The sequence below is a fragment of the Rissa tridactyla genome, chromosome Z (genome assembly GCF_028500815.1).
Source record: "Rissa tridactyla isolate bRisTri1 chromosome Z, bRisTri1.patW.cur.20221130, whole genome shotgun sequence".
NCBI lineage: Eukaryota > Metazoa > Chordata > Aves > Charadriiformes > Laridae > Rissa > Rissa tridactyla.
This window is the reverse complement of record NC_071497.1, coordinates 1,383,183-1,394,062: the sequence shown is the minus strand read 5'-3', so window position 1 is coordinate 1,394,062 and position 10,880 is coordinate 1,383,183. Positions and strand designations below refer to the sequence as shown.

The following is a 10,880-nucleotide window of genomic DNA, read 5'->3' as shown; positions in this document are numbered from 1 at the left end:
CCACAAGACGATGGGTCACCAGGGCAGGGGATGCGCGGACGGGCTGCAGTGGCTATTTGCAAGACAGCATTCAGGGGACCCGCGCTATAGCAGTCTGTGGGACACATTATAGCATGTTATAGCAGTCCAGCTCAGACCACTGCAACGGCATTTTTTACACGACACGGAAAACATTGGAGAATTTCCACAGGGTCATTTGGGAGAGACAGGTAGGAAAAAGTTTGTAGAGGGAAAACAAGGCATTTAGGGTGTGTGCATGAATGGGTCTGTAGAAAAAGAACCACAACGGTGAACGCAGCCACTTAGAGCAAGTGTATTTTATTGGGCTGATCAGGTCATGCTCTGGACCTCTTTCCATAGCTACAGAAAGCATGAAGAGATACTGACGTACTGAAGCACTGATCAATGAAAGGAAAAAAACCTGCATTTGCAGAAAAGGTGCATTTGATCCCACAGAAGGAAGTGGCAAAGAAGAATTTCCTTGAATGTCCAAGAAGCATGTATGTCGAAAGGAGGCGGCCATGGCTCGTGGTCATCTCTCTCCCGAAAGCAGAAACAGCAGGCATAATGGGTAGAGGTCACCGCTGTTAGGAACAAGTTGATTAATACGATACCATTATAGAACAGACTTTGGAGACTTGTAAATAGTGCTTTTACATTGAAATATACTTATATATCTCAGCGGTACACAGATTTACGTGTGTGTCTGTATATATGCACACAGGTTTTGCGCATGTACACACACATTCTATATATTGCACATATTGTAAGTCTTTCCTAAACTCACCTCACCAAATGAGTAAGTTTTATTCGGCAAGGAAAACAAGTCCAGTCGTCAGCCACTCGAGCGCTCGTGTGTTTGGCTCAAGCTACTGTCATGGTTCCAAGCTGCTTATTGTGCCGCACACGCAGGAGCTGAACTGTGCGCGCACACACCCACGAACACACCCCGCTCTGTTTGCACAGTGAGCTGCATCTCAGCTTCTGGCGAAGCGGAATATAAGTTTAAAAACAATATTCTATGTGCTGCGACGAGCTGTTGGAGGGACGCTTGACGAGTGAGAGTGGCAGGCCCCGGTCTGTGTCGGTCTTTCCCCGTATGGTTTAAAGGAGGACCCAGTTGTTCTCTTCTTGCACTGGGATTTACGCAGCCCACACGTTTACATGTATCTGGGCTGTCACTCTTGGCATGGGTTTTTTTCCTTAATGATGTCCCTAAAAACTCACTGACAGCCCATTCCCACTCATGCCCCACACAAACACAGCGGTGGCACACATCACCCAAACCACTTGCTGGAGCAGGACCCACTGCCCTCTTTCTATGGGGCTGTCTGCCCTGACACCTCTTCGTCCTTTTCTGCAAAAAAGCCAAATATTCGAGACTTCCTAAAAGGCATGACCCTCTCCTTGCCTCCATTCCCTGCAGTTGCCCTTGGGTGCAGTGAGGACCAGAGATGGTCCATTGCAGCATCTTCCTCCTTGTGCTCTGCATCTTCTATTGCTGCTGCCCTGCTCGTTTAGGTTATTGCCCTGTTTCTGCTGTGCATTGTGGACACGTATTTTAGGCTGCTCTGTCCTGTCCTCTAACCTTCTCCTCCAAAAGAGGTCTATCCAAAACCTGGCACTCTGGAGAACAAGGGGATGTGTCAGGAGAGCATCATGGCTGAGGGAGGGAGGCACAGCTGGGCTCTACGGCAAAAGGGCAGGGCCCGGGAGGCGGGAGCAAGGACAAGCTGCACAGCAGGAATTTGGAAACGTTGCCCAGGATCTAGGTAGGGTGGAGGAATGGGTGGGCAGGAACCTTATGAAATTCAGCTGGAGGTGAGTTTTGTCCATCAGGAGCCGCCTCGTTGGGTGACACAGGCTGGGGCTGACTGGATGGAGGGCAGCTCTGCAAAACGGGGCCAGGAGGGGGTCTCGGCAGCCAGGGAGGTGAGCACCAGCCATCAGCAATGGCAGCAAGGAGGGCCACCAGCACCCTAGGCTGCCTTCACGGCACTGCCTCTGCAGGATGGTGCCTGGCGGGAGGGCGAGAGACAGCAGATGTGTAAGGGAAGAAGTTTTGCCCATTTGGAGAGTGAAACAGTGGCAGAAAGGTTGTGCAGACTCTGTCCTTGAAGGTATTCAAGGACCTGACTGGGTAAAGCCCTGATGAACCTGGCCTGATCCCATAGCTGACCCATCTGGGAGCAAGGGGTTGGATGAGAGATCTCCAGAGGTCTCCTCTGACCTGACCAATTCCGTGATTCTCCTCTTGTTTGCCAGCAGTTTGTCCCAGAAGCCCTCTCAGCTCCCTTAGCCTAAATGTTGAAGAGCTCTTCCCTGCTCTGCTCATCTTATGCGTGCTGTTTCCCTGTGTGGAAGGTACTGCACGCACGTATGGGACCTCCACAAACTTCATCCGTCTCCATGTGCTCTGACTGGTTCCTGCTGCAGCATTTCTCCACGCCTGCGTGCGAGGACCTCAGAAAGTCCATCTGAGGGTCCCCACATTCCCCACTCACAGAAAGATACAGTGGGTCCTCCACAGAGTGTCCACGCCTTTTTTAAAGCTGATTACAGTATAAGAAAAGCCCATCTTCTATGAGGCTGAAACTTCAGAGAGTTTGTTTGAGAGAAACAGGGTCAATCTTCTGATGTGGGGGAAGAAAAAAAAAAGGAAGATCTACATGCTGAACCATTTTGTCTGGATCCTAGGGAAAGGCTAGCAACTGAAACCTGCGCTGTCAGAGGTTTTGGTGACATTTCTTTCAAGTATGCAGGAAGAAAGTCACAGTGTATACACTGCAACGGGGCATCCCAGAAATGAATTCACGCTGTGCTGCTGTGTAATGGCACACAACGCTGCTCCGTCAAGTCATGCTCCAGTATTAAAAATATTCAAATTTGTCAAAATATTCAAAATACCACTGAAAAAGCATTGCTGTTGGCCAGAGAGCCTGCCCAGGACTTACCCCGCAGCTACTTCCGAGCACCGATCCGCTGCAGCATCGCAGGGAGCTTACAGCTCATCCTCTCCAGCTCGGACAGCCCTCCGATGCATTGTTTCCCGATGAACACGCAAGGGACCTGGGCACAAAACACCGCCACGGGTTGATGAGTGGAGCTGGGCTGCTGCAGGCAAAGAGCTGGGGGGGGGATTTGTCTGGGAAGCAGACCTCATACCGAGGAGACTGTGGTTTACCAAATCCTCCGCTTGTCCCAAACCCCATCTGCCTGAAAGCCGGCTGCTAGAAAAGAAGGGGTAGGGGAACATGCTGCGTTTTACAGAGTGGAAGGTACTGCACGCATGTGTGGGACCTCCACAAACTTCATCCGTCTCCATGTGCTCTGACCGGTGCCTGCTGCAGCATTTCTCCACACCCGCGTGCGAGGACCTCAGAAAGTCCATCTGAGGGTCCCCACATTCCCCACTCACAGGAAGGTACAGTGGGTCCCCCCTTTTTACAGTGCAGGAGGAGAAAACCACGCTGCAGGGTAGCGCTGGGAATGCTCCAAACACATCACCCCCGAGAAGCGAGCGAGCAGCTCCGAGTGCCGAGAGCTGGGTGTCGTGGACCACGCGTGAACCTGCGGCAGGCTCTCCAGGAGTCCCACCGTCCTCCCCAGCGTGTCCCAGGCAGGTGAAGCTGCCGGGTGGGATGCGCTGTCGGCCACCCGATGGCCACCACGGCTATCAGAGTCACTTGCCACTGCAAACTTACACTTCTGGCACAACCCCTTCTCCGCGTACCCTTTTCCTGGCCTTTTGCCCTCCTCCTGCTTCACAGCCCTGGCCATCTGCTATTTTCCTGCCTGTGCTGGTCCCTTGACTTGCCCCTTTCACAACTGTCACCTGGGTGCAAGAAAAGTGGCAATCAATCAGTGCAGAGTCAAAGTCAAACGAAACCCAAAAAACACACCCCCCCCAAAAGAAACCCAAAATACTCCTCTCTCGAAGACCAGGAACAGTTACTGAACCTCAGCATCTGAGTCTTCCTTAAAGCGTGCATGTGCCACTCTCCACAGAGGGAAGTGAAAATAACTGTCGGGCTGGGAAAAAGCAGCCCAGCTGAAGGCAGGGAAGATAAAAAGAAATGAAAACACAGAAGTGAAATTATTGAGATGGCCATAGCTCAAGAGTTCAAGAGAAAAGACATGGGCAAGAACAGGCGTAAAATACAAAGGGGAAAAGCACATGGTTTGTAGACAGCGTCTCGGAAAGCCCTCTCCCCTGCTCCTGCGCGGGCATGGGCAGGTGTAACTTCGGGAGGAGGGCACCCCCACCCTGAGGAGGGACCCCCACTGATGCGTTGTGCTCCCCAGCCCCGATGGCAGCCCAGGGGACGCACTGCCCCCCCCCAACAGCGTTTTGGTTTATCCTCCCCCTTTTCCTTTCCCTCTTCACCCTGGATTTCTTGACCTCAGCTGGCTCTTCTCCCGGCCCCTCACATCCCCTTATGGGTGAACATCCCAAAGGAGCCATCCCTGCTCCGTTCGCTCCCAGCCCTTATCCCCCCGCACGGAGTGGGGGAGACGTCTGGGCACCTCTCCCATCCCTCCCGAGGGCCGCACACAAGCAGTGCTCGGAGGACCACGCTGCAGTGCTTTCTGGTAGCGAGGAGCCCCTGCTGCAGCGGGGAGCCTGCCTGCCCCACGGGTGCCTGGGGACCGGTGGTGTCCCCAGGAAGGGATGAGACTGGGCAAAAACCAGAAGGCTTCTTCTGACTGGGATGGACAAGGGAGGTAACGTACTACTGGCAGGACTGGGAAAGAAGAGAGCTTTGAAGAGAGCTCGGAGAAGTTTGTTCTCCTTCATCCTGCACGGCCAACTTGGTGAGTAAATGTTTCCCGTCACTGTAAATCCCCCAAACCCCAGCAGATGCCAAGACAAACCTTCTTCTGGCACTTCAAACAGTGTTGTCATGACCCTTTTGTCCCCACTAACGCCAGCCATCCCTCTCCCCCGTCCCTCTACTTCTGGAAATTACCTTCTCCTTCCAGTAACTGACTTCTCTCACTAGCAAACCTCGCACCATCCTTCTTCAGCCTGGAAATCTGCTTCCACTTTCTCTTGCTGCTAATCCTACCAATCCCCCTCCTGCTGGGAAATCGGTTTCTCTTTCCAGTACGTTGAGTCACTAACAAGGCTGGCCATCCTCTCCCTCCCTCCCTCCCAAATTCCCCCGCTGTGGGGAAAACACTTTGCTTTTGGGATATGCCCGTAGTTCCCAGTGCTGCTCGACACTGCCGCTGTGATTCAGTGGATGCTCAGCTGTAGGGCTGTGAGGTTTCCCGGCGTCCACAGGGTCGGTCACCGGCACATGGCAGCATATGGCAAAGCTTGGGAATGGCATGGCGGGCCAGGGAAGACATAAAGGGATTAACAACACGTTCCTAAAAGGTCCAGTGCTACAGACGGCTGAGAAGAAACATAAAAGGTATTTATTGGCGGTTGGTGCAGAAAAAGGGTATCAGGAGTATAGGAGGTGTAGGAGCCCGAGGTATAGGAGCCCAAGGGCTGAGCTTCAGGACGCTTGGCTGTTGGATGCTCTCCCCAGGCAGCTGAGCAAGACGCCTCACATGGGCCCGTGTGACGTGTGAGGAGCAGCCCAGGTGCCCAGTGGCACCTTCAAGGCCAGGCTGGACGGGGCTCTGAGCACCCTGGTCCAGTGCGAGGTGTCCCTGCTCATGGCAGGTATTTGGAGTTAGGTGTCCTTTAAAGGCTCCATCCCACCCAAACCATTCTATTACTCTGTGATCACCGTGCCCTTCTGGGACCAGGCGTCAGGCAAGAGACACAGATTAACAGCCCGACAGCCCCCGGAGAGCAAAGACATTAATGATGTTGCCCACATGGCCCAGACAAACCGCCCACCACGTCTGGGGTGAGAGGGTGATGAGCTGGTCCGTGATGGACCCTCCGGGGCTGTCTATGCCTCCGAGGGGTGGGGGAATCCAGACGCACCCCCAGGTGCTGCTGCCCCCCTCCCAAACTCAGGATGGGGACGGGGAGTCAAGCAAGAAATATGGTCCTCTCTGCCACCCCAAAAGGGTTAAAATGAAGCAGGCAGGATCAGACACAAGCCGGGAAAAAGGCTTGGCTCTGAGGGCGAGGACTTTACAGGAGGTATGGGCAGCATTAACGCCAGCGCTGTGCCGTCACCCAAGTGGGACAGACACAGGGACACTCTGTCAGGCCAGCTGGAACTCCCGTTGTCCCGAAAGCAGAACTACGGGTCCAAATTTTCCCTGGGCTGAGTCCAGCCCGCGAATGGATGTGAAGCCAGCGCAGGAGAAATCCCCCCAAAACCCAGGTATAGAGCGTTTCCCTTCCGCCTCGCTGTGTGGAGACTGTTGGCCTTTGGCATCATCGAGGCAGATTTTGGGGGGAAAGAAAAAGGTGTGTTCATTACACAGGGGTATAACTAACGCTGAAGGGTGAACTGTCTGCCCTCTGTGACAGCGCTTACGAGGAAATTACTTCCTGAAAATCTAGCACAAAGCGTTGCTCCCTCGGACAGATCTAAATGTTCAGTGAAGATTCAAAATAAACAGCTGCTAAACTTCATGAGCACAGCACCCACGTTACGGCCAGCTGCAAGGATGGAATTCAAAATGCTTTTTCTGCTCTAAGTCAGCGGGGAAAGCAAATGTCCAAATTCAGACAAATTCTCAGCTCTATGTTCTTGCTCCTCTGCCAACCTGTGCTGCCCCGGGCAGCGCCGCGGGAAGATGTTTGAAGGAGCTTTGTCTCACTGCACTAAAAGTGCAAAGGTACCCTACCCCTCTCCACCATCCCTTCCTCAGCCAGCGCAGTCACGAACCGAGCCTTAACATCAGACTTTTTCCACGCTTCTGCGTGTCGCAGCAGCGAAGGGTGTTTGGAGGAGGCGGCACGTCCCCGGGGCTCTGCTCCCCCCCCGGGTCCCGGCTGCGCGTCCGGCGCGGCAGCTCCCATCCCGCGGCGGCAGGAGCGGAGACGTTGGAATGAGGAGCGTTTTTAAAAATGGGAAAGGGGGGAACATTTAAAAATGGTCTGGCATAGAAAGAGACCGCGCTTCAGCCTCTGGCAACATCTGGCCAGACTGTGGGGCAGCTGGGAAAAAGGATCAGCAAATTCCGGAACACGAAAGCGAGAACTTACGGTTCTTTGCCTTGTTGTTTGCTGTAAGTAATCCTGGACATCCTCCAACCCAGTAATATCAAACTCTTGCAGGCATTCAGGCGCGCAGACATATTTCAGCAACTCCAAGGCGTTCCTGCAGTAAGGGCAGCCGTTCTTCTTAAAAATGGTCACTTTGTCGTCCCTGATCCTGCTCTTCACGTAGGTAGCCATGCTGCTGCTTCAAGGTGAGCCGGAGCGCTGCCCTTCTCCAGAGGGTTCACAGGCGGTCGGGACAGCAGCGGTCTCAGACCCAGCTATTTATGAGCCACACGGTGCCTTCCTCCCTGAAAACTCCTCCCCAGGAGGATGTAACCCCACCACCAGGCTGAATGCTTTAAAGCAGACATGTGTTCACTCTCTATCTGTTTTTATAAATACCCCAATTGCCGAGAAAAGTATCCAGTACAAAAGCAGGAAGGCGGTTTGCCACCGGGTGTTATTTCGGTGCCTGCGCTGCAGGGCGAGCTTTGGTTATGCCCATCCTGCCCCTCACCTCACCCACCGCCGGACGCTAAAAACACCTTGGGGGTACAGTAGCGACATCAGGAAACCTGCAGGGAACTTAATTCCAGGCTTCCCACCCCAGAAGTGGGGGAAAAAAAAAATTGCTTGTTCTGTGGGTACATATTTCTCCCTGCAAACCTTCCACAATGGGTGGGATTCTTTGCCTGCAATTTCCAAAAGTGCCTAAAAGGCTTGTCAGCCTTGCTTCAGTTCCCAAAGGGTCTGTGTTTTGCCACCAGACACGGTCTAAGAACCAAAAGTGTTCAAGGAATCAGTTCCAGAATTGAAAAAAAGGTTCAAAAATGTTACTTTAGCAGACCTATGTTGAAAATGTATTTAGGGAATGTATTAGCGGAGTCGAAGGGATTCAACACACATGTTCTAAGACAGAATTAAGTACAATTTTGTAAACTTGGCAGAGGGAAAAATGTTAAGACTGTAATCCTTCAAAGATTTAAAGTTGTACAAGATTCAGTCAGGTGGCCAGCCCCGTAGGGCTAAATCGTGCCAAACTTTGGATGTTGAGCTGCGGGATGACTTTGCACCCACAGTGGGACCACGGCTGTCTCCAGCCCGCAGCATCCCTCCTCCCGGCAGAGCTCGTCTCATACACCCACTCACCAACGAAAAGCTGCTTTATTGCAGTAAACAACCATACGCAACGTGTCACACCATTGCTGGGCAGACTCAGCCTTATATTTGGTTCAGCTTTTCGTTAAACCGCTCAGCCCTGCTCCACTTGATTTTCAACTAAATTTGTTTATTGCCTAGGAGTCCCTAGCATTTTCCACATGTTTAATTTGCAGAGGACGGCAGACACCTCTGGACGTTACTCAGCCCGAGCCCCTGCTCCAGGCAGGGTCACCTCAAGCCGGTTGCTCAGGGATGAGTCCCATCAGGGCTTGAGTGTCTCCAAGGATGGAGCCTCCACAACCGAAATAGACAAAAAGTTTTCCTTATGTTTGGATGGACCCTCCTGTGTTTCACTTTGTGCCTGTTGCCCCCGGTCCTGGCACTGGGCACCACTGGGAAGAGCCTGGCTCCATCGCCTCCATTTCTCCATGAGGTATGGATGCACATGGGCAAGAACCTCTCGAGCATCCTCTTCTCCAGGCAGAGCAGCCCCAGCTCTCTCAGCCTCCCCTCGTATAACGGATCCCTTCGCCATCTGTATAGCCCTTTGCTGTCCACACCTCTCTCCTGCTGCGGAGCCCAGGGCTGCTCTTCAGAGGCGAGTATCTCGGGCCACTTGCCAATATCAGCAACCAACTCCTATTTTAGCTATTTCAAATAACAAGGCTTAACACAGAAGGGGAACAAAGAAATTCAAGTTCTTATTTTCATGAGTTCGGAAGGGGAAAACCGGCACCAGATCCCACGCTGTCTTTTTATCAGTTAGTTGACATTGCATGTGATGGGCAGGCACAAGAGCTCTGCCCCTGCCCCAGACAGGGCTTCCGAAATTCAGTTTTCTGTAGCATCAGCATTGTAGAAAGAAACTCGCTCCATTGTGCACAGGAAAATAGGCATTTTGAGTCCTTAGTAAGTAAAATTTAGGCAGCTGGGCTTAGGCGGCTCTTGGAGCACCAGCTGCTTGCCAGGCACTGTCCCTGCGCTTGCTACACCACAGAAAGTCCTGGGCAGCGTAACTTCTCCCCACTGTGAACTTTCAGTATTACTTTTCGTCCTCTTATTTATAGGAAAACAGAAGATTTCTGAGAGCAGACGCTCTTCCCAGGCTATTTTCTCTGCTGGTCGATTTTAGCCGGTAAGCATTAGCCTTCAGAGTTAAGTGCCATCCGGTTTAAATACTTGATTTCCCATCCTGAAACTACAGCAAAGGTAGGCACTACCTGAGTGTGCCTTTGAAGTCTTCATACATCGAATTAACAGATTTAAAATGTGACTGGTCTGGGGAAACCACAGTGGGGGAAGTAAACTAAGTAATCCTACCCGCAGCAATAAGAACTCTGAAGTAGTATTTCCTGCAATTTGTCTAATTCTGGCTACAAGCATTTCTCTTCCTGAAGAAGAAAAGTCAGCTTCTGGTTTTATCGCCCTTTAAAAACGTCCTAAAAGGAAAACCAGTGAAAGCTGGAAGCCCAGCTGGGCCACCTGGAGGTTTTGTGATACCCATCATTCCCGGTGTCTTTGGGGGCACAGCCCCAATTCTGCATCCCCTGGGTGATGCCGAGACCATCTCCAGAGGCCGCCGTTGGACATCCACCTCACCTGGCTGGGGATCTTTCCATTCAAGAGGTTTCCTCACCTTTCAGACAAGGCTGCTCTCATTGCAGTCAGCGTGGTGGCCAACCTGGAAACTTTGAGTGTACAAGAGCCACAAGGACAAACCATGAATTTTTCTGATCTTGTTAATTTGAGATGGTGTCAGTGTATTGGCAAATAACTTCCAAACCCCCTTTTTTAGCAGGGGGGGAAGGGAGAAGGAAGCGAGGTGGGAACAGGAGGTGATGAACGTACCACTTATATATGCCGTTTTTTTCTTGTCTGGGTTCAGCACTGAATTTATTTTTGTTGTATTGTTTGCTGAACTTTCATACATAATACAGGCACGTGGTTCCCGGCTGGATGCTTGATAATATCTGGTGAAAACTAAATGAACAACGAGAGGGTTGCTACTAAAACTGGAGAAGCAAAACCTCGTGGTCTGTAGCATCACCTCTCGGTGTGGAGTTAGCAGAGCTCTAACCCTCTGTTTGAATCCGTGTGTAACTGCTGCCATGCCGTAAGACCAGAAAATAAGAATTATAGTCTGCTGGTGAAAGGCTCATTCTTCCCGGCATGTGGTGCCCACGCGCGTCCAAGCTGCGGGTTGCGTTTCCATCCGGCAGGCTGGCAGCTGGCTCTCCGTTGGGAGCTTGGGAAGGCTTGGCTCACATCTGTCGTACAGGACGGGCCGCTGTCGGGACAGGCATCACCAGGGTTAAAAACCACCCCTGAATGAATGGTCTGCGGACATCTGCCTGCTGTGAGGACTGCCAGACCGCACCGGTGAGGGGCCGAGGGGGGAACCATCAGTGGGCTATTGTCAGCAAGGAACATCAGTTCCTCTTTCTTGGCTGTTTTTGTGGCATTATTGCCATGAGGGAACTAATCTTCTGGTAGGTGAAATCCTACCAGGGCTACTGACAGTACTTTGAGATACTCACCGAGGACACTACACCTCATGTGAAAATGGGAAGGTCTGCTTCCTTTGGGGAAAACCACT

At 52.1% G+C, this 10,880-nt stretch overlaps 1 protein-coding gene across 1 annotated transcript; it reads right to left on the bottom strand.

Moving 5' to 3' along the window:
- Window positions 1–302: 302 nt before the first annotated feature.
- On the bottom strand, window positions 303–7,452 carry GLRX (glutaredoxin). Its single transcript, XM_054185481.1, has 4 exons — window positions 7,127–7,452; window positions 3,734–3,835; window positions 2,955–3,069; window positions 303–584 (listed from the first exon to the last, which is right to left on the bottom strand). The coding sequence occupies exons 1-3, from the start codon at window positions 7,316–7,318 to the stop codon at window positions 2,962–2,964; spliced, it is 402 nt and encodes a 133-aa protein (XP_054041456.1). The 5' UTR covers window positions 7,319–7,452; the 3' UTR covers window positions 303–584; window positions 2,955–2,961.
- Window positions 7,453–10,880: the final 3,428 nt, after the last annotated feature.